Below are 24264 nucleotides of genomic sequence, written 5' to 3'. Positions count from 1 at the left end.
AATTATCTTGATCATTGTACCTCAGTCCTGAAAGACAGTTTCATTCATCTCTATAGAGAAGTCTCACCAGAATCACTAAGAATATAATTTATAAAACCTATCCGTTTGGCCTGGCCTTCCAGGGTTTTTAAACTGTTTTAAATGTTGTTAATGGTTTTTAACTGTTTTAAAAATTGTTTTGTATTGATTGTTTTTAAAATGACTGATTTGCGGGTTTTGTTTTTGATTCTGTGTCCCGCCCAGAGCCATTTGGATGGGGCAGTATATATATGTAATAAATATATAAGCCATCAGAACAGTCCTGCTGGATCAGGCCCAAGGTCTATTTAGTCTAGCATCCTGTTTCACACAGTGGCCCACCAGATGCCGCTGGAAGCCCACAGGCAAGGAGTTGAGGGCCTGCCCTCTCTCCTGCTGTTACTCCTCTGCAACTGATACTCAGAGGCATCCTGCCTCTGAGGCTGGAGGTGGCCTATAGCCCTCCAACCTAAGCAGTTTACTCAAAGCAGTTTATTAAGCCTAAGCAGTTTAATCAAAAGCAAGTCTTTCTTCAGAGATTCAGTAGAACCTACTCTCTAGATTGTATCCTAGCCTTCTGCAAAGCTATTCCATCATCAGAAGCTCCTTCTGTTCATGGAAGGCACTTACTTAAGGACCTTTCCACTTGTGGAAGAGTTGTTGTGTATGTGTGAATGGAAGGATATTCTGATGATGGAGCAGCCCTTTGCAGAAGGTTAGGATACAAGCCAGCATGTTTAGGATTGCAGCCCAAGTCTAGTATAAAACAAAGAATGAACAGTTCAGTAATTTTTGATTTGAAAAGAAAAAAGTAAGATTGTCAACAGCACACAATGGTCACAGTCTAGCTGTTGGGTACCCCTGCATTCCATTTATTTCAATAGGGCGTACATTGCACATAAATATGCCTTAGCTTAGATTATGATCAATAACATTCCATTCAAGAAGTGATGTAGTTTAAAATTAAGAAGTGCAGGCTATGCAGGTTCTCCATGACATCCCCCCATGGAAATACCCATCCCAACAGTCAGAGAAGTCAAGAAGTACTGGTGCTCCATCCCTGTAAATCCCCACCTCCACTACACCCCTGATTTCAAGTGCTTAGAATTGATAACATGGAGCACCAATATAATTACTCTGAAAATAATTATGACAAAGCAAAAGTGACTGCAAGGTGTTTTTTTGGGATGTGCACAGTTGAACATGGGACTGTGGGATTCAAAGATGTTTCACTCTAAATGTTCTATTGTCAGATATCTTTAGGAGTAAAAAGAAAAAAATTTAGAATGGACCTATGCAAGACCACTGACTGCATTAAAATAAGGAGTTCAAATTCACAACTTTATACAGTCTGGCAGTCAGTAAAGTTCAGGCAACATGAGCAGTTAGACCTTTGATAGGGGCCTGTTTACAGAATAGGTTATCTTGGGATACTAAGCTCTGATCTCACTTCTACCTTTGATTTGTTTATGCATTCAAGGGGTAAAAAAAATAAAAATAATGTGGCTGGATCAGAGGAAACTTCTATCTAGTCCAGAATGTTGTCTCCAGCAATGGCCAACCATATACCTTGAGGAAGCTTACAAGCAATGCATGATCAGCCATCTTCTGTTTGCTCCAGCACCTGCCAGTCAGAGTATACTGCCTCTGAACATGGATATTCCATTTAGCTGTCCTCACTGTGTCCAACTGAGATTCATATCCTTCATACATTTGTCGATCCTTTAATGCCATCTAAGCTAGTGGTCAATGTGCTGCCACAAGGGCACCATGGGCTTGTTATGCATGTAAAGCAGATATTAGTTTATGTAAACCCTAGGGAATTCTTTAGTCTATAGCATTAGTTAGGAAATCTGATAAACGTATAGGGATGTGTGTGAACCACGGTTCAAGCACTTGGGGGACTGGGAACTTTAAGGAGAGCAGGTTCTTCCCCGCTCTCTGCCACACCATGCAGCTTCCTGTTGGGGTGGTGACATGCATCCCTAGAAGCCCTGCACGGCAGAATAGGTGCCACGTGCATGCTGACACTGCACGGGGCTTCTAGGGATGTGTGCCGCCCCAGCAAGAAGCTACATGGGGTGGGGGAGAGCTGGTAAGGACCTGCCCACCTTTTTCTTAAAGTTCCCACTCCCCCTGCCCCCAAAGTGCATGAACTGTGGTTCGTACACATCCCTATAACCAGAGATCTACAAGCAGAGACTATTAAGCAATCATCGTATAGGAGATCATATAGACAGGTCTGCTTCTGTCAGTCAGGCACTTCACTCAGTGCTTCCTTTGTTTTGCTATTCATCTTCCTTCCTGCCCATGAACAGCAGGGTGGAGTGTCTCCAGGGGACAACGAGGCTTAAATCCAGACTTTGAACCCAGGTAAAGCTGTAGTTCTTTCACCTAGCAGGTCAGATTTCAATATTCATCAGTCTCATCACCCATCTTACAAAACTTTCTACATAAGACTGCCTCAGTTTTGTAAATGATTTGCAGGTTTGAAGATAATAAAATCAATTTAGAAACTTGTTGATGTTTGCCCACTTGAGAGAAGCTATCTGAAATAGTTTGATGTTCAGTAATAGTCATCCCTGAATCTTGTAACAATAAATCAGAATTGAAAAATAGTCAGATGGTGAGTGTTCTGAATGTCAGATGCAATGACTCAACTTGTCTGACTTCCTTTCTCTAAACTGGAAATAGTGCCAAGACAATGCTAGGATCCCTGCTGGTCCAAACAGCAGAGCAGAGACAAACAGAGCCCAGGAGAGCAACAGCTGAGCAAAACTCTTGGCACTAGTGCTACCACTTCTTTGTAGAATCTTCCAGTTTAGTGTTAAAAATAAAACACAAGCAAACCTGAAGAGAAGCTATTATTGGGACAAGCCTTCAATTTTCTTTCATCATAGGATAAGTGATCACTTAATAAGATTCCTGTCTATGAAAGAAGGATTTCACAATTTTCTCCCAGGGTGTGTCGCTGAAACTTCCTTCAGTAGAAATTCATATCAGGATAACAACCATGGGATAATAAAACCAAGATAACATCTTGGTGGTGTGAAAAAAAGCTGGGATAGAGTTTTGCAAAAGCTTCTGTGACTAGAGAGGCCCAAAGAACAGGGGTGTGCACAGACCATTTGGTCCGAATTAGAATCAAATTCTGACTGAACCACGGGTACTCGAACTGGGTTAGTTGAACTGATCAGCTGGGCAAGTTGTTCAGTGCACTGGTTTATGATTGAACTGGCCCGGTCCACAGTGGTCCAGTCCGCAATCGAACAAGTTTTGCACATCCCTACCAAAACGTTTCAGAGCCATCGGTGCTGTTCAGCTAAGAACTGTACAGCTACAGTTACATTAGTTATTGAAATCTCGTTCTAAATACCATCTCTATGCCTACAACATTCAGTGGTATCTTTCCACATCTTCTCCTGGTGTTCAACCAGATGTTTTGGAAGCTTTTTCTTCTTTTTTCATGATTCTCCAATTGTTCAAAATGGGGTTCCTAACTTTAAAAAAACCCACCCCCACACAAGTGTTCCCCTTCTGTTGGGGAAGTGTTCCCCTTCTGTTGCAGACCCACCCCCACACAAGTGTTCCCCTTCTGTTGCAGACTTTCAGCTCAGGTACCTCAGAGATTTTTAGTGTATGTATGTGCATACACTCACAGAGTTTTGAGACAGGCTGCTCCAGTCACCGGCTTACGTCCAGACTAAGTTACTCATGATGAGTACTCTACTGAAATTAATGGGACAATTTTAGTTGTCCTATTGATTTCAGTTAGAGTACTCTGGACTAATTTTCTAAAGCCTGTCATTTGGGCTACATTGAGCTTCAGCCAATCAGGAGCAAAGGAGTAGGACCTTTACCTTCATCCCTCCCCTTCTGCAGTGGACATATTGCTCAGGATGTGTCAGCTTCAAGTCCGGCGATCCTCAGATGGGGAACAAGTAGTGTGGATGCAGTGTGTGGAGGCAGGAAAGTACCCCCCTCCCCCGCCGAAGCCCTTCAAGTATCCCTAGGGCTACCAGTACCTTCTGCTTGACTCAGTGACCCTGTTGCTTGACTTATCCTCATACTATTTGTCTTATATTGTCTGCCTGTTGCTTTAACCTTTAATTGTCATGCTAAGTTGATTTAACCTTTAATTAATTTATTAGTCAGTTTGATTAAACAGTTAAAATCCTTTAAAACTAAAAAGGATTTTAAAACTATTAAATGGATAGAACATTTTTAAAGTTAAAGCCACAGAAAAGGTCCGGTCCCGAGTCGCCACCAAACGAGTTTGTGGCAACTGTAACCGGACCTCTCCAGATGATCTTAATAGGTGACAGGGTTCACGACAGAGAAGGCTCTCTGTTAGATACCCTGGACCTAAGCCATTAAGGGCTTTATAGGTAATAACTAGCACTTTGCATTTCATTTGGAAACATATTGGCAGCCAGTGCAATTCTTTTAGAATTGGTGATATATGGTCCCTTTGGGCAAACCCAGAGACCAGTCTGGCTGTTGCATTCTGTACCAATTGTGGTTTCCAACCTACATATAAATGCAGCCCCACTTAGAGTGCATTACAGTAGCCAAGCCTAGAGGTTACCAGAGACCAGGGAGAGTTCTAAGGTTCCATACAACAGGATTCGACAAATCCCAGGGGCCTGGGAGGCATGGGGCCTAGACCAGGATATTCAGAGGAGAGGCATTTAACAAAAAGCTTTATTTGTTCCAGGCAGCCCTGTTTCTGTTCTAAGTATGTTGCTTATAAAGGGGATAAAGAGAAGCCCATTTATCCTCACCCTTCACAATGTCTGTCACTGAGCCCAGTAATTTTGTCAATTATCCATTGTCTAGCTCCTAAATTTTTGGGCTGGCTCCTAGATCCAAAGGAAGTTTGTCAGGGCCTGCCATACAATCTTTATTCAAGCAATCCAGACACAGATATTAACTACAAAAGATGTAGAAGGGAGAGTGCTATTAAAAAGGCAGAGAGAGAAATGAAATATAAGGAGAAAGTTTTGCAGGTCAAAGAAAAGGACGATGTATTTAACTAATATATTTCTATATCGCCCCAAACTTGCGTCTCTGGGTGGTTTACAATTAAAATCATTTAAACATTAAATCATTGACATTAAAATAATTTAAAATCCAACATTAAAAAATATTAAAACTAGAAATCTAATTAAAAGCCTGGGTGAATAAATATGTCTTCAGTGTCTTTTTAAAGGTTGCCAGAGATGGGGAGGCTATTTCAACAGGGAGTGCATTCCAGAGTCCAGGGTCAGCAACATAGAAGGCCTGTTCCTTAGTAGCTGCCAAACAAGTTGGCTGCAACTGCAGACGAACCTCTCTGGATGATCTTCACAGGCAATGGTTTTCATGGTAAATAAGACATTCTCATAAACCCCTAAACAGCTTAGGCCCTGGGTATTTCAAGGTACTAACTAGCACCTTGTATTTTGCCCGGAAACATATTGGAAGCTAGTGTAGCTCTTTCAACACAGGAGTAATATGGTCTCTCCTAGATGACCCAGAGACCAACCTACACTGTTCCCTCTAACAGAGATGCCCATATGTTGTTGACTACAACTCCCACAATTCCCAGCCAAAGGCCACTGCAGTTGGGGATGATGGGAGTTGTAGTGAACAACATCTGGGAATCCCTGTTAGAGGGAACAGTCCCAACCTGGCTGCCACATTCTGTACCAACTGCAGTTTCCAGACTATGTACAAAGGCAGCCCCACATAAAGCAGTAACCCAGCCTAGAGGTTACCAGCAGATGTACCACCATTTTGAGGTCGTTCATCTCAAGAAACATATGCCGCTGGTTTATCAGCTGAAGCTGATAAAAATCACCTCTGGCCACTGCCTCAACCTGGGACACCAGGAATAGTTTCAGATCCAGAAGCACCCCCAGACTGCATAACTGTCTCCCACTTTCTAGTAATGCCCCCAGAAGTCCAAAATCATGGGTTTCCCCTGCAAAAAACCAAATTTTAAAAAATCTTTTTCACAAAAAGACAGCCACAAAATGGCTCCTGTCCTCAAAATGGCAGGCGAAAATGACCTCAGAGGTTATTTCCACCCATCCCCAACCCACGGATAGGCGAGTCTCAACTGTTTAATTGCCAATTTTTATTGCTTATACTGAAGTCGGGTGGCAAATACCCAACTATCAAGATGCAAAACCGCAGATGCTGGGTCTGCTATTAGAAAAGTTTGCCGGTATGTTTAAATATTAATAATAATTCTAGAGTGCAGCTCAAATACTCTGCTTGGAAGGCTGCTGACCTAAAGTACTTGGCAGTAAGTCTCAGTGAATTCAGTAGGGCTTGAGAGCAAACCTGCTTAGAATTGTGCTGCTCAATGTTACACAGATGGCTCAATGCTGGGGTGCCTCTATCATAAAGCAAACTGAGATGGTGGCTTCAGGCATCAAGTGTAGGAACCTGGCCGTGCTCGCTGCCATGGACATCACCCCATAGCTGACCGCTATTCTGTGCAACCGCCCTGCCTCCTTTCTACTGCCACCACTCCTCTTCCTGCCTTTTTGCCTTGCTGCTCTTGCCCCTGCCTCATCCCTCTGTTGAGTTCACTGACATTGCCCTCCCTTCCCTCTTGCTCTGCACTGCTTGTGCTATAACAATATCATGCATCCAGCTGCTTCTCCTGCTTGGGGTCTGTCTCCCCAGAAGATAAAAACATACAAGCATAAGTAGGGCTGGAGGAACAAGGGACAGGCAAAGTGAGTGCTGCTGGAGGCCGAGCAGCAGCAATAAAATGGAGCCGAGCAGCAGTGCTCCCTCTAACAGGGATTCCCAGATGTTGACGACTACAACTCCCATAATCCCCTAGCAAAAGCCATTGCAGTTGGAGATCCTGGGAGTTGTAGTCAACAACATCTGGGAATCCCTGTTAGAGGGAACACTGCCAAGCAGGTGAAGCTCTGTGATCTCCCTAGACTGCACTGCACTTGTACGGCTCTTTCTTCTTTGTCTTCTGGGGAGACAGTGGAGCAGTGGCAAAGAGATAGACACTTAGCAGGCAAAGCAGCCGGATGCACTATGCTGCTACAGCAAGAACAGCACTGGTGGCAGAGTGCACTCTGAGAGTGGGAAGGGGAAGAGGGGTGGCATCAGAAGGCAAGGTGGGGGAATGGGGGCAGCATGTTGTGTTTCACCTCAACCATCCAACCCCTGCTAACTAGAGATGTGCACCGAATTGCTTTGGTGCATATCCAAGGGTGGCGAGGGGTTTCCTTAAGAGGAGGTGGGCAGGTCCTACCTGCCCGTCCTCTGAGCCCCTGCAGGCCCGTCACGGCGCTACTGCTATGGAAAGACTTCCATGCAAGCGGCAGCTTGTGCCGCTTGCCCCCATAAAACGCCATGCTGCAGCGATGGGATGCGTCCCTGGGATGATGTCTTTCAGTAGCAATAGCGCCACAGTGGGCTGGCAGAGGCTCAGAGGACGGGCAGGTAGGACTTGCCCACCTCCTTTTAAAAGAACCCCACGCTGAAACGTTTCGGCTCCAGGGAGCTGAAGCATTCCGGCGCCTCTTCAAAGAGGCACCAGAACACTTTGGGCTCATCCCTACTGCTAACTGGACAAAGAGGCACCTTTTAAAGTGCTGGCTCTCCTATATTTAGCAAAGGAGAGCAACTATTCTTATCCAATCCAAAGACAACATCCCTCCAATGGCTGTTGCTGGTGTGTCTCCCTTGTTTCTTTTCGAAGTGCAAGTCCTTCTGTTCTGGGACATGGAACCATCTTATTCCCTTTCCTATATTAACCACTTTGTTGAACATCAGATTATAAATATTCTTAATACAATAATAAAATAAATACTGTGACTATTTGACATGTACCCATTCAGTTGCCTTTTCATTCATTTTAATGTAGCCCTCTGCTCTCCTCAGTACCTATGTCTAGCACAATCTACCTTTTTGAAAATCAAAGTTACGATATACATCCCATTAAATGAAGTCGAACCATCCAGCAGGGCTGTTCTTATCACCATGACTTTGAATCACCCCAAGTATATAATCCTCAGTGCACTTAATTTCTTAGTAAGTAAGAGTGACCAGACGCAGTAACCTTTAATTGTTACACAGGATATAATGGAATTTCAGTAGATGCCGTTTGCCAAGACAGGTGGTGAAGAACCATGGTTCTAAGCATCAACTATGAGTCAGGAAGTCCAAGTTTGAATCTCAGACAAGAACTCACAGCTTAAACTAAACTCTACTCAGTCATATCTCACCAATCAATAATATGGAGATAACAGGATGGACTACTACAAGACTGCAGATGTGTCACATACTTTAAAAAAATATTACATACCAAGTATCACTATTACATCATAATGTGCATTATATTTTCTTGACTCAGCTAAGTTAAAAGCAGACTGATCAATTTCTAGGGTTGTAAGATTTTGAAGAATAGACTGATATGCAAGTCTCATCCATCCTTTCAATTCTGGGACCCAAATAAGTTTATGATCCACTGGAATTAGCACTTCTTTTCTTCAGGAGATGTATAATAAGATCCCTATAGAATGCTTCCCCAATCTCTTAAGAGCTGAAATGGGAGTTTCAAAATGATTATGAAAAATCATGAAATTGTGCTTTATTTAGCACAATTTGTTATTGTACCCAACTCTAAAACAGCTCCATACTAGGCCATGATCAAGTTCAATCATGGTTTGACTCCTATGCATGGGGCCTTTGCCGATCTTTGCTGAGAGGAGAGCTGGTCTTGTGGTAGCAAGCATGACTTGTCCCCATAGCTAAGCAGGGTCTGCCCTGGTTGCATCTGAATGGGAGACTTGATGTGTGAGCACTGCAAGATATTCTCCTCAGGGGATGAAGCTGCTCTGGGAAGAGCAGAAGGTTTCAAGTTCCCTCCCTAGCTTCTCCAAGATAGGGCTGAGAGAGATTCCTGCCTGCAACCTTGGAGAAGCCGCTGCCAGTCTGGTCTGACTCAGTATATGGCAGTGTCCTACGTTCCTATGATCTTCCTCAAGGAAAGCTTTCCATCTAGGATTCAACAAATGCCATCAGCAGTATTAGATGGGCATTATCACAGCATTTATGTTTATCACCAGGTAACAGGTGGTTAGCCACCTAATGGTGCAGCAGGGAAATGACTTTACTAGCAAGCCAGAGGTTGCCAGTTCAAATCCCCACTGGTATGTTTCCCAGACTATGGGAAACACTCATATCAGGCAGCAGTGATATAGGAAAGATGCTGACACGGCATTATCCATGGCAATGGTAAACCCCTCCTGTATTTACCAAAGACAACAACAGGGCTCTGTGGTTGCCAGGAGTTGACACCGACTCAATGGCACACTTTTAATAGGTGGATCCCATGCTCTGTGTTTCACTGCCTCACATCCAGAGTAGCAAGGTGAATGTTTTTCTGTGTCACCAGTGTGGCGCAGTAGGGAAGTTGTTATTATTATTACATTTACATTCACCGACTCAATGGCACACTTTTAACAGGTGGATCCCATGCTCTGTGTTTCACTGCCTCACATCTAGAGTAGCAAGGTGAATGTTTTGCTGTGTCACCAGTGTGGCGCAGTAGGGAAATTATTATTATTATTATTATTACATTTATATCCCACTCTTCCTCCAAGGAGCCCAGAGCAGTGTACTACATACTTGAGTTTGTCCTCACAACAACCCTGGGAAGTAGGTTAGGCTGAGAGAGAAGTGACTGGCCCAGAGTCACCTAGCTATTAACATGGCTGAATGGGAATTTGAACTCGGGTCTTCCCGGTCCAGCACTCTAACCACTACACCACGCTGGCTCTTGCAGAAGGTTGCCCGTTCAAATCCCCACTGCTACTATGATGCCCGTTCAAATCCCCACTGCTACTATGATGCTGAAAGGCATCATCTCATACTGCATGGGAGGAGGCAATGGTAAACTCCTCCTGTATTCTACCAAAGAAAACCACAGGGCTCTGTGGTCACCAGGAGTCAAAATCGACTTGACGGCACACTTTACCTTTACCTTAGTGTGACTGATCTTTGTGAGGCTTTGCTAGTTTTATCTGTTTCAAGTTTAACTTTTGCTTTGTAGCTACAGTATTTGTTGTATACTCTCATATATGAATGCATGTACCCCTCCCCCAGGGAGCTGTGAGTGTACATTATTTCTGCCCCATGTCATCTTTACAGCAACCCTGTGAGGTAGGTTAGTCTGAGAGTATGACTGGACTACTCACGGCTGAGTGAGGGTAAACCCAGATCTCCCAGGTCCTCCTAACAACAGTCTCAGCAGCACTACACCCAGTGGATCTCCATTATGCTTATAACCACCACAAAACTGAAGCCAAGTCATAATATTGCTGAACAGCTGCAGCTTTTCCATACAATTACAGAAGGCAGGCACAGAAATTTGTCCTATCATCATCATCATCGCATCCGGGCAACCTATGAGTAGCGACAACAGGACTTCAATGAGGTCATGGATTGGAAGCTGCCACCCTAGCTCACCTCACCATCCCTCTTGTTCCTAATCAGAGAAGGCCGTCGAGCCGAACAAAGAAGAGAGCCGTCGCATTTACAGAGAGAAACCGCCGACACCGCGCCTCCCAGCCCAGCAACAGACGAAGAGTCCTGTCCGCCTTGACAAGCCGGCCCCGCCTTACTTACCTGACCAGAAGAGACAGCTGTAGATCAGATACAACCAGCCTTGCGGCGGGGCCATCCCTCAGCAACCAGAAGGGCTCACTTCGCAGCGTGCCTGGCCGAGGGGGCTGCCCCTGCCCTGAGCCCCCAGCCGCGTCGGGTCCGGCTCCTCAAAGCGCCTCTGTGGCACGCCTGGTCCTCTCACTTTCGTTTAACAGCGTTGGGACGCACTGCAACGCTTCCAGCCTCCCCTTTCTCCTTGTTGCGCTTAGCGGCCCTCATAGCGCGAGCTTCGTCACACACCTCCTCTGCCCGGCGCGGCTACTGCTTCCTCCTTTGTGGAAGTAGCCCGGTAAACCTTGTCCCTGCCCTGAGCAACCATCGGGCACGGCACCTGGGAACTCCCGCTTTCGATTGCAAGAGGAAGGGAAACAGCAAATTCGCACGCCTTCTTTCAAACCAATCCCACGGGACAAAGCTCCGCCTTCTGGTAGGAGCAGCAACTCTTACAAGCACCTGACGAGTTTCCAATTCCACGCCAAATGCTAGTGAGCATGCTCATGTGTGGCCGCGGCCGAAGCACTGTTCCCTTTCTTTGCCTAAGCAGCTTGGAACCACATTTTAATAGAAAATGCGGACATGGGTTACGTTTTAAGAGAAAAGAGGATCCGAGACTGCGTTCGGTATTATTTTAGAGCACGCAACCAGGTCAGGCTGCTAAGTGTACTTGCTAACAAGTAAGTCCCACTGAACTCGAAGCGGCTTACTTCTGAATAAGCATCCTTATACTTGGTCTGTAAAACTTGTACAGCATAGGGGAAATTCGCAGTATTGCTTAATGTCGTGAGAAATCTGCAATGGTTCAAAAGAACTCCCAAATTGGCAGGCCTAGAATGTAGTCGATGCCTTTACCTGATTAGATTATCTCTTTCCATTAATAACAATTAAGTACTTATCCTAAAGTTGGGGCCTTGTCCCTTCATTTCTGCTTTTCTGAAATATGGCCCAGATATCTGTAGATACCTATTCAGAAGGGAAAGGGTTGCATTCTCATTAGGGGAGGGTTGGAGAAGGGACTGCTCTCTAGAAACCCCATGTCCACTGCTGTAATCCTTCTTGTTCCGAGAGTTAGGTACCGTATGTGTGTGTTGCTATATCATGGTCTTTTTTTTCTTTCCCCAAAGTGCAACTATTTATTTATTTCTATATCTTGCTCTTCCTCCAAGGAGCCCAGAGCAGCTACCAAATATTCCTCTATATTAGTGAATGCACACCATAATTTTCATAAGAATGAAACATAAATGAAGCTGAAGAAATAGAACTGGCATTGTACTTGATTAAGTATCTTGTACAAAAACAAAGCTTTGTGTAGGGCATGATGTTAGGGAATGTTGTTAGTGATTTGCAGTGGCTGAAGGTTGATTTTGGAGTGCAAAATCCCATTTTTAATTTGTAGCTGTATTGTCAAGGAAATACTATAATTGGCATGGGGGTAGCATGCTCGAGAGCCTGGTAGAAAAACTGAGCTTTGGGCTAGAAATTGTGCTAGGTCTTCTCATAGGAAACAGGCTCCTGGTCGGTGGCAGGATTGTATCATTTGACATGGCCCAAAGCCATTAGTTCCTTATTCAGGCTGCTTCTGCACCTCTGTGTTCATGACAGAACTGGGGTCCAGGAAAGGAATCAAGTTCAGCCTTCAAAAAGACAGCAGAGGGTTTTATGGCACTTTGAGACTAACATGTGTTTTGATATAAGTGTTTGTGGACCAGAGTCTACTTAATGGGTTTCATGAAGTGTAGTCTCAGCTGGAAGATGACGACGACATGATAGACAGGCCATCCCAAACTCCTGCATGAAGAGTCAGGTGTTACCACCACTTGACCACCACTGAGAGAGAATTCAGTTAGTAATCAGGTGACTTTGCTGCCTTCTCGATTTTTCTCCTGAAGGGTTTACAGCTTCACCATGCTCAAATTTTGTCTGGGCTTTGTGTTACTTATTATTCTCTGGATTTGTATACTGCTTTTCAGTAATGTTTTCAGGGGTGCTTACAAGAGGGAAAATATAATACTAATGATTTTTTTTTTTAAAAAATTAAGAGCAGCAGAAAATGTAAAAAGCCCTGGAGAATAAAAAAGGTCTTGCCTGTTACCAAAAACAGAACAATGCAAGCACTAGGTTACTCTTCTTGGTGAGGAAATGCTACAAATGGGATGCTGCCCCCGAAAGAAGGCCTCCAATCCAGTTGCCACTCACCTTACCTCAAGGTGGCACCCAGAAGAGGACCTCTGAAGATGATGCATTGTCAATTTTATTTATTTATTTATTTATTTATTTATTTAATAAATTTATACCCCGCCCAAACTTATGTCTCTGGTCGGCTAACAACAATTAAAATACATAAAAAGTTAAAACAGTTAGACATATAACACACATAAAAGTTAAAACAATACAATAATTTAAAAACCATAAAATTAACAAACAGTATTTTTAAATTAAAAACCTGAGAAGGCTTGGGTTTAAAAAAGGGGTTTCAAATGTTTTTATAAAATAGCCAGAGATGGGGAGGATTGTAACTCAGCAGGGAGTGCATTCCACAATCTCGGGGCAGCAGCCGAGAAGGCCCGTCTCTGTGTGACCACCAAACAAGGTGGCAGTAACTGGAGACGGACCTCCTCAGATGACCTCAATGGGCAGTGGGGTTCGTAGCGAAGAAGACCCTCACTTAAATACCCAGGACCTAAGCTGTTTAGGGCTTTATAAGTTATAACTAGCACTTTGTATTTTGTCCAGAAACCTATTGGCATCCAGTGTAACTCCATCAGCAAAGGAGTAATGTGGTCTCTCTGAGATGACCCAGAGACCAACCTGGCTGCCGCATTCTGAACCAACTGAAGTTTCCGGACTATGTACAAAGGCAGCCCCATGTAGAGTGCATTACAGAAGTCAAGTCTGGAGGTTACCAACAAATGTACCACTGTTTTGAGATCATTGATCTCAAGAAATGGGCACAGCTGGCGTATCAGCCGAAGCTGATAGAAAGCACCCCTGGCCACCACCTCAACCTGAGAAACCAAGGAGAGGTGTGGATCCAGGAGTACTCCCAGACTGCGAACCTGTTCCTTTTGGGGAAGTGTGACCCCATCCAGAACAGGTAGATCAAAATCATCTCTGGAGTTCTGACCCCGCACAATAAGTACCTCCGTCTTATCTGGATTCAGCTTCAGTTTATTCTCCCTCATCCAGCCCATTACTGCTTCCAGGCAGGCATTTAGGGAGGATAGGCCATCACCTGAAGAAGATGACATGGAGAAGTAGATCTGGGTGTCATCAGCATACTGATAACACCCAGCTCCAAATCCCCTGATGATCTCTCCCAGCGGTTTCATGTAGATGTTAAAAAGCATTGGAGAGAGTATGGAGCCTTGAGGGACACCATACTTAAGCTCAGATTTTGAAGAGCAACAATCTTCAGTCGACACCATCTGGAACCTGTCCAAGAGGTAGGAGTAGAACCACTGTAAAACAGTGCCTCCCAACCCCAACCCCTCAGACGCTCCAGAAGGATACTATGGTCGATAGTATAGAAAGCCGCCAAGAGGTTCAAAAGGACCAACAGAGTCACACTCCCTCTATCAATTCCCAATTGGAGATCATCCATCAGGCCGACCAAGGTAGTCTCCACTCCATAGCCCGCCTGAAAACCAGTTTGAAATGAGTCTAGATAATCAGTTTCCTCCAAGATCATCTGGAGCTGAGAGGCCCCCTTGCCCAGCCACAGTTACCTTGCCCAGCCACAGGAGGTTGGAGACAGGCCTATAACTGCTCAGCTCTGAGGGATCTAGTGCAGGCTTCTTTAGAAGAGGTCTAATAATTGTTTCCTTAAGACAAGGAGGCATCCTGCCCTCCCTCAGAGGAGCATTTATGATTTCTACCAGGCCGCCTACAACAGCCTCCCTGCTAGATAGAATAAGCCATGTTGGACAAGGGTCAAGAGAAGAAGTGGTAGGCCTCACCGATCCAAGCAGCTTGTCCACATCCTCAGGAGTCACAAACTGAAGTTGATCTCGTTGAATCGTATAAGAGGAATTATTGGACACCTCCAGTTCAGACATCAAATTAATTGTGGAGTCTCCATCTAGGTCGGCCCGAATCCGAGAGATTTTGTTTGCAAAAAATTCATTAAACACATCACAGTGGGTGACTGATGCTTCCAAATTCTGGTTCGGGGGGGGGGGATACTAGCCCCCTCACAACCCTTGACAACTCCGCCGGACGTGAACTCGTAGAAGCAATATGGGCAGAGAAGAATTGCTTCATTGCCGCACGTATTGCCTGAGCATAGATCTTTAAGTGTGCTCTATGTCGTAATCTGTTGGATTCGAGTCGAGTCTTTCTCCACTTGCACTCCAATTGAACCTTGTCGCTTTAGCCCCCGTAGATCTTCTGTATACCAAGGGGCCAATTTTGAAGCAGGTCAGAGGGGACGCTTAGAAGCAATCGTGTCTACTGCCCTGGTGAGCAAGTTGTTCCAGTTCTCAACCAGGGCATCAACAAGATCACCGGCAAAACCAGCATTAAATCCTTCCAAGGCTTCCTGGAATCCTGCTGGATCCAATAACCTCTTCAGGCGGACCATTCTAATAGGTCCCTCACCCCTGCGGAGGTGGGAAGTGGTTGTAATCCCAACTTTAACCAGATGGTGGTCCATCCACGACAATGGGGAAATCACAGGAGTCCCTACCCACGGAACACCACCCTGATCAGAGTAAAAGACCAAATCAAGCGTGTGACCTGCGGTGTGCATCGGTCCAGAGACCACTTGGGATAGGCCCATAGTTGTCATGGCCGCTATGAACTCCTCAGCTGCCTTGGACGGATTGGTCCTGAAATGAACATTGAAGTCCCCCAGCACCAAAAGTCTGTGAGACTCCAACACAAGTCCTGCGACCAAGTCCATGAGCTCAGTAAGGGACTCAGTTGGGCAGTGGGGCGATCGGTACACCAACAAAAGTCCCAATCTATCCCTGGTCCCCAAACTCAAGTACACACATTCAATATGGTCCAATACCCTAACAGGGACTCTGGTGAGGGAGATGTTATAGACCACAGCTAATCCACCTCCCCGCCCATGTCCCTTCACCTGTTCCTCTACAGAATATCCTGGAGGGAGAAGCTGGGACCAAACTGGACCACTAGCTTCCCCCAGCCAAGTCTCAGTAATACATATCAGGTTGGCCCCTTCATCCATAATCAAATCTTGGATGAGCTCTGGCTTATTTTGGACCGACCTGGCATTGCAGAGAAGCAAGGTGAGGCTATATGGGTTGTTGGCAATGCTCCCCGAGGTCAAAGAGCACACAGGAGAGCCAGAAGGGGAGACAGCTATTAAATTTCTGACTACCCTTCCCCTGGAACGGCCTGCTGACCTGCCAGCTTCTATTCCCCACCACCACCGGAATAGCTTCCCCACGTTCAATGAAGGTGCCCCCTGTCTCCCCATCTCCAGGCAGACCCAAACACGTTACCCAATCTCAGTGACAAAGCTGGCACACTTACTGCTGCAACTCCTCAAACAGTTAAACTGAATAGAGTGCAGCCCAACCCTCAGCCCTACACCGAAGGCCGGCACCAAAGGCCAGCCCCCTTTGGCCCCAATTGGCATGGGAGCAGATGTTCCTTCAGGACCCAGATTCCAAGCTGCAAAGAAAAGTACCTGCACTTGCACTGTATGCTTTATAGTTGAGAAAATGGATGCAAGGACAAAGTGCCTCTAACATATGCAGTGGTGCACTATCTTTCTGTGAACACTCAACTGTGGAAGATGACCACTGCTCCTTAAGGTTGCCATTTTGCTTTTGGACAGAAGGTCTGTGCCCTTAAGAATGACATAACCGGCACAAGGAAAACTTGTTTTAACCCGCACCCCCCCATAAAATGCACCTGTTCTATCAGGCTTTTATTTAAATGTTAAATTGTCTTGCTTTACTGAGTGTGTCTTTAGCTGTTTCCTCTATTTTAAATGTTATGTAAATTGCCTAGAGATTTCTGTATTAGGTGGTGTAAAATGTGAGAAATAAACCAATTTCCCCCGATGATACATCCTCTTGCTGTTTCGCACAGGAGGTGATGTGACATATGGGTATCTTACCACTTCAGTATATCAATAACATAACAGGAAAAGAAACCTGCTACTGTGTTGAAATAGAAACTCAGACAATTCAAAAAGTCCCCCTGCAGTAGGTTGGGAGAAACTCACAAGATACAGATACACAAATACAGTACCCCCAGAGAAGCAGGGATGGAACATACAGTTAGATGATAAATTACCCTCTAGAAGATCTAAAATGGCCAGTCATCAGCACTTAACAATTTGGGTGCTTTCTAAGTGATTAAAACAATATGGTGTTTTAGCAAATCCCTAGGGGCAGTTGGTCCTCCAAAAACTGGGGGCTACAAGCCACCCATCTAAATATCCTTCTACCTGTTTTGTACCAACTCTTGTCAATGGAAGCACCTCCATTTAGCCCTGATAGAATGAACCTCTATGTTTAGAAGCAGCGTACCTCTAAGTATAAATGTCTGGGGATTAGAACATTTTTAAAAAACCCTCTGCTGGATCCAACAAAAGGTTCATCTGATTGAGCATCTCATTTCCTATACTGGCTAGTCAGGGACGGGGCCATAGCACAGTGGCAGAGCATCTGCTTAGCATGCGGAAAGTCCTAGGTTCAGTCCCTGGCATCTCCAGATAGGGCTGAATTCTTGCCTGAAGCCCTGCCAATCAGGGCAGACAATATTGAGCAAGATGGACCAATGGGTTGTTGGCAATGCTCCCTGAGGTCAAAGAGCTGGCAGGACAGCCAGAAGGGGAGACAGCTCTTAAATTTATTACTACCCTTCCCCTAGAATGGCCTGCTGACCTGCCAACGTTACTACTTCTATTCCCCATCACTGACTCAGACAGCAGCTTCCTATGTTCTTATAATCCAGGTTGCATTTAATGAATAGTTTCCTCTTCTCAGCTGCTGGGTGAGGACATTTCACATGGGTTATCCTCCCCAGCATGCTCCAAAGGGGTAGGACATATTTAAATTAGTCAAAGAGCCTTTAAGAGGCCTGGGAGGATAGCCCCTCCCAGTTTAGTTTGTCCTGCAGAGCTCCCGACGCTGCCTTGCTTCTATTCCACTCTACTTCTACTCTCCTTTTTTCTCTTCACCTCCACCCTTCCATACTTTGCCATTCTACACGTTTAATAACAACAAACAAAAACCTCCTCTGCCTTTTTCATTCTCTTCCCCACTCTCCCTCCTTCCCTGCCCATGGAGACTAAGAGATGGGGCATACTTCATGTGCTGATGCCAAAGGGGAAGAAATTAGTGGACTCATTCCAGCCCATTAAGCCCCATCACCACCATGTGATGGTGCACACTGTCCAAAACACTCCACCACGGACCACTGTGTCTTCGTCGGGTGTGATGGGGGAAGCAAAGGCCACAACCAACGGCCAGGACACCAGGGGCCCCACCTCATGGTGATCCGGCACGCCACTCGACCTCTCACCTCAACAGGCCTGTAAGCCCCAACCTCATGGTCTTAGAGGAGGCCATCTTCAGCATTCCGGAGACTTCGCAGTCTTTGCCGCTTCCGGCCAAAATCCTTGGTTCCCTAGGAATGGATGCTGGCGTGCCTACCCCAACAAAAGGGAAACCATCGCCAGGAAAAGTGTCGGGCGAGTTAGCCATGGGTTCCTTCCTGCCGGTGAACCCTGCAGGGTCCCCAGAATCTCTGGAGCAGAGAGAAACGCCTTCTCCCCAACCCGTTGAGGAGGGTATGGGCAGAGGAGCTCTGAATGCGATGCCACTCCACCAAACACCCACTTAACCGCAGAGTGCACAGACAGAGGTCCTGACATTGCCTGCCAGCCCTCTTCAGCTGGATCTGGTGAGTCCAGGGCCTTTTGGGCCAGTAGCCCCTAGCATCCCCAGCCTCCCGCAGGCCCCACCATTCCTGCCCCACCCCCCATGGGGGAAGTAGCTGAGCCCCGGCATCTTTGGTTTTCCTCCTTATTGAGCCAGATGCTTGAGAAGCATCGCCTTGATAAAAAGTGCAGCAAGTGCAGGGGTCAGTCTACCTCCTCCTCCTCCTCACAGGATTTGGACTCCTCTGTAGCATCCTCTGAACCCTCTCCTAAAAGGAGAAAAAGGAGCCATAAGCATAAATACTCCTGTAAGTCCAAGGGAAAGAAATATAAGGTGTCAAATCGAAAGCACAAGCAATCCTCCTCTGAGCATTCATCACGGATATCTGACTATGACTCCCCTGACCCTTACCCCAGGCAGGCCTACGGAACCCCTGCAGCCACATGGCTCATCGACTATCCCAGATGGGCCCTTGGATCAGGGCAGAACCCCATGGAACCAGACCCAGAACCTGAGTTCAGAGAACAGGGAGAATGATCAGATGGCCAACAGGTGGAGTCCTCCCTCCACTCCCGCAAGCTTTCCCCATCCAAAGACTTTTCTAACCTGATTGTGAAAGCCTTACAGACTCTAGGCCTGAATATTGATCACTTACAGGGTAATGCTGTTCCTTCCAGGGAATCTTTGGTCCTGCCTACCACATCTTCCCCGGATCTGTTGTTTCCACTACCAGAAATCTTTGCAGAAGTACTAAGACAGGAATGGCAGACTCCTTCCTGGCAGCAACAACTCTATTTCACCTCCTGTCGATGCTCATGTGGCCGTTCTCACATCTGGTGCCATACTGCCCCAAGACGGAGAATCCGTGCTCAAAGACCTCACTGAAAAGAAGCTTGAATTCAAACTCAAGAAAAACAATGAATGCATTTCATTGTCCATACGGGCCTCCATAGCAGCTTCTATCCTTTCTAGGGCATCACTACTTTGTACGGACGAACTCCTTCAATCGCCACCGCCTGATCCACCCAGACAGAGAGAGATTCTATTGAAAACTCAAAAGGCCTAAGCATTCATAGTGGATGCAACACTGGATTCAGTACATTTCGGGGCATGCGCCATGGCAAACAACATTGTGGCCAGACGCACCTTATGGCTTAAACATTTGCAGGTCAACACAGCCTCCCGCTCCAACCTGCCTTCAGTCACGTTTACAGCTAATACACTTTTTGGGGACAAAGCTTTACAAGATATCTTAGTGGAAACGAAGGATAAGAAAAAAATCACTCCCTTCGTCTACTCGCAAGGAGGACAAACGACCTAATAGAAGATTCAATCAGCTCTTTCGGCCCTCTTTTCGGCCCAGAGACAGGGATGCCAGACCACAGTGCACCAACTGGAACAGGCCTCACTTCAACCCCAGAGCTATGGCTGCAAAGCAACAATTTGGACAACAATCCAAACCTTGACAGTCATCCTGATTTGCCAAGCATGGGAGGCTGTCTGTCTCGCTATTTCCACTCCTGGGAGGCCTCCATCTCCAGCAAATGGGACCTGGACACAATCCTTCATGATTGCAAGATAGAGTTGATCTCCTGTCCCAGGGACAGATTCCTACCCACACCCTGCTCCAAATCTCACCTGAAACATATGGCACTGCAACAAGCAATCAACCACCTTCTTACCATTTCAGCAATAGAACCAGTTCCTCCTCATCAACTCCAGTGGGGCATCTACTCTATCTTGTTACCGTGCCCCCCCCAATGGTTCCTCCAGAGCCGTTTTAGATTTTGAATACCTCAACAAGTGGGTCAGACGCAGAAAATTCCGAATGGAAATGCTCTGCTCCATAGCAAGAGACCTTTTTACATTGATTGACCTCCCAGAGGCGTATCTTCATATACCAATCCACCAACACTCCCGCTGCCTCTTCCGCTTCTCCTACCAGGGATGCCATTACCAGTACACAGCGCTGTTATTCGGCCTCTCATTGTCCCCAAGGATCTTTACCAAAATGATGGCCCTCATGGTGGCCCACCTCAGACTCCAAAAGGTCAGACCTTTTGCCTCACTTGATGATGTTCTCATATAATACAGAGAATCTGCAACACAGGACGTGAACACCACCCTTGCCACACTATCCTCTCACGGTTTTCTAATAAACACTGCCAAGAGCCAGCTTGACCCCCTCAGGCAACTTCTACACCTAGCGGTGGTCATAGATACTTTGCAAAACAGACTCTTCCTCCCCAAGGAGAGAAGGGACAAGATAATGGTCTTAACCCAATCCGTATTGTCTCTCAGGAAGGTATTGGTCATGACCCTAGCCCAGCTACTGGGTCTCATGGTGTCGACTTTGGAAGCCATCCCCTGGGCACCGTTCCATCTCCGCCCTCTACAATGATTCCTCCTACCACACCAATTTGAGATCGCACAGAAGCGTCACATGAAGATCACTCTACCTTCTTCAGTCATGGAATCTCTATGTTGGTGGATAGAGCCTTCCCATCTGAGTCAGGGCAGACCACCCTTCCTGGAGTCCCCCCCAGGATAATTGTCATGACAGATGCCAGCCTCTATGGCTGGGGAGCACATTGTCTTTCGCACTCAGCACAGGACACCACAGGAAAAGTGCCACAAAATGAACTGGCTGGAACTGAGGGCCATTTGTTTAGCACTTCTGGCCTTCAAAGAACAGGTCCAAGTCAAGGCTGTCCTGATACGCACAGACAACATGACAGCAAAAGCTCACGTAAATCGCCAGGGAGGGACCCGCTCCCTCCACCAGGAATCGGCTCTACTAATGCACTGGGTGGAAACACACCTGTCCTCCATCATAGTGCACCACGTCAGCAGCTCCCTCAACACTCAAGCAGACTGGCTGAGTCATCAAGAGTTGCACTCAGTGGAATGGAAACTCAACTCTCAGGCCTTCCATCGCCTCACCAGAGCCTTGGGTCATCTTTCGGTGGACCTCTTCGCATCTCCCCTGACTGCCCAACTGTCTCATTTCTTCTCCCGCTTTCTGTGCCAGCAGGCAGAAGGGGTGGATGCCATGTCAGCTCCATGGCCCCGAGAACTACTGTACAGCTTCCTGCTAGTCCCACTCCTCAGCAGACTTCTACACCACATTCGCTTGCTGGGAGCACAGGTGATTCTAGTGGCCCCACACTGGCCTCACTGCCCGTGGTTCACATAAATTCTTCACTTGGCGGTGGATGGCCCGTGGTTCCTCCCAACATGCAGCGATCTCCTCAGTCAGGGTCTAGTCCTCCATCACGACCCAGCCTGGTTCAGGCTTGCCACCTGGCGACTGAATGCAACATACTCAGCCGTCTTGGATATGACAGACGAGTCCTATATACCCTCTTGATATCCAGAAGGTCCTCCACCAACCAAATCTATCAATCCACCTGCCGCATTTTTCTTCGATGGTGCTGGCAACACAAACTTTCAGCAATCACATGCGGATTTCCTGAACTTCTGCTGTTCCTCCAAGATGATCTAACAAAGGCCTACAGTAAGTGCCAACATTATCAAGTGACATGCAGCAGCCCTGGGATCGCTTCTCTCATCATTCAAAGGGAAAGTCCTGACCTCACACCCTCACCTGAAGCGCTTCCTGAGAGGGGCCACACAGTCATCCCCTCCGGTAGTTCACATGCACCTCCATTTGAACCATTGCATTCTGTCTCTCTCTGCATTCTGTCCATGAAGCTAGCCTTCCTGATAGCTATTACATCTGCTAGGTGAGTTTTCAAACTCAGGTCCCTATCTGCCAATCCCAGATTCTGCATCTTCTCCTCAGATTTGGTGACTCTGGTACTGGACCCCTCGGTACTACCAAAGGTGGCTTCAATATTCCACAGATCTCAGAACCTAGTTCTACCCTCCTTCTACCCTAACCCCTATCACCCAAGAGAGAAGGAGTGGCATAAACTAGATGTTTGCCGCTGCCTGAAAACCTACCTGCCTTGGACCTCTTCATTCCGTTCCACAGAAGCATTGTTCGTATCCTTCCTTCCATCCACAATGGGACAACAAGTCTCGTTCTCCACTCTGTCCAGATGGACCAAGGCCTGTATTTCCCTGGCTTATGAAGTCCAGCACCTTCCTACTCCACTGAAGCTTACGGCTCACTCCACCTGCTCAGCAGCCACCTCGGCGGCCTTCTCCACGAACGCTCCCTTGGAAGATCTCTGCAGAGTGGTAACGTGGTCATCTCCATCCACCTTTACGAGGCATTACAAGTTAGACTTAATGCAGTCATCTCAGGCTGCCTTTGGCAGGCGTGTACTTCAACACGTTCTTCCTCCCCAGTAGCCAGGGTCGCCCTCCCTCCCAGGGTCTTGTTAGCTGTGGCATGTCCCACGTGAGATGTCCTCACCCAGCAGCTGAGAAAGGTGCATTGGTCACTCACCTTGAAGGCTACTTCTTGCTGCTGGTGTTGAGGACATCTCGACCCACCTGGGGCGTTCGTGGCTACTGGTCTGTATCTTGTTTACCTGTGTTTTTCCCCCATTGCTAACATCTTTTATGGATTTTTTCCTTCCTTTCTAGAAGTTTGGCTTGACTAACTAAACTGGGAGGGGCTATCCTCCCGGGCCTCTTAAAGGCTCTTTGACTAATTTAAATATGTCCTGCCCCCCTGGAGCATGCTGGGGAGGATAACCCACATGAGATGTCCTCAACACCAGCAGCAAGAAGAAGAAGCCTTCACGGTGAGTGACCAATGCTCCTTTTCACTGCAATCAACATCTAATTAGATTGCAATTCACAGCAACTTATTGTTCAATTTGTTGTCGGCCACATGAACAAAGTTTGTTACATGTACTTAATGATAGTGTATATGAAAATTTGCCTTGCACTCTGTTCACACTAGTATAAACACATACTAGTTGCAAGAAAATGAGCAATTGAGAGGGAACACCTTAAACAACAGCAGCAGCAATCTTTTATATAACCAACACTTTTCAGTGTACTATTTTTTTCAAGGGCTCTTATTGCTCACTGAAGTAAATGACATACATCTAGATAAGGTTTAATCCTTTTTTTGTTTTTTGACGACGTCGATAAAGAGCCCTTGAAATGAAAGAAGTACACCAAAATGTGCTGGGCATATACAAGGGATTTTAAAAAATGGTTATTCCTATTTGTTCAATTCCTGTTTAATTACCCATTTTTTATTTTACTTTTGAGAAGAGCCTCCTCCATAATGGTTCCCAGCAGCTTCAACTGACAACAAGCTCATTGTGAGCATCTACCAACATCCTCAAAATCCAGCTTTTGGCAAGTGTATACAAATCCCATCACCGTCCCAGCGAATACTGTGCAGTCAGTGGCAGATATACACAACCAGTTTGTTACAGGTTGAAGCAGCAAGGAGCCAATACAGTCTACCTCAAATCAGCAGTTGGGTACAGCTGCTGGATATGACACACCTCTCATACTCAGTTGCTGCTTCCCACACAGTCACTTCCTCTGGTAATAGTATCTGTATCTGGTTAATCTTAATAACTTCTTTAGTAGTAATATTGCTTTAATCAAATCTCTTCTGCTGTACCCCTAAACCCTCAAATAAAACCTTATTTTATTGTGAACTTCAACCTTTCTGTCAGAGAGGTTCATTTTCCCAGGACCAGAACTTTACACAAAATTATTCTGACATGGGACTGCTCCACTCCAGCTTGCAAATTCCCTC

The 24264-nt window shown here is 46.2% G+C and overlaps 1 protein-coding gene across 4 annotated transcripts in view; it reads right to left on the bottom strand.

The window, feature by feature from the left end:
* IL10RB (interleukin 10 receptor subunit beta) overlaps positions 1-10808 on the bottom strand; it is a 43679-nt gene extending 32871 nt beyond the window's left edge. For 3 of the 4 annotated variants that reach the window (XR_008319185.1, XM_053307921.1, XM_053307922.1), the window contains exon 1: positions 10669-10808. Coding sequence is in view for 3 of the 4 variants with exons in the window: in XM_053307921.1 (XP_053163896.1) it covers positions 10669-10723 (55 nt within the window). In the remaining variant the exon portion in view is untranslated. Of the gene's footprint in view, positions 1-10238; positions 10378-10668 lie in introns of those variants that run through there. The other variant, XM_053307923.1, reaches the window with a different exon arrangement.
* Between the last annotated feature and the right edge of the window lie 13456 nt (positions 10809-24264).

This window comes from Hemicordylus capensis, chromosome 3 (assembly GCF_027244095.1).
Source record: "Hemicordylus capensis ecotype Gifberg chromosome 3, rHemCap1.1.pri, whole genome shotgun sequence".
Classification (NCBI taxonomy): Eukaryota; Metazoa; Chordata; class Lepidosauria; order Squamata; family Cordylidae; genus Hemicordylus; species Hemicordylus capensis.
This window is presented reverse-complemented; position numbering and strand designations above follow the sequence as displayed.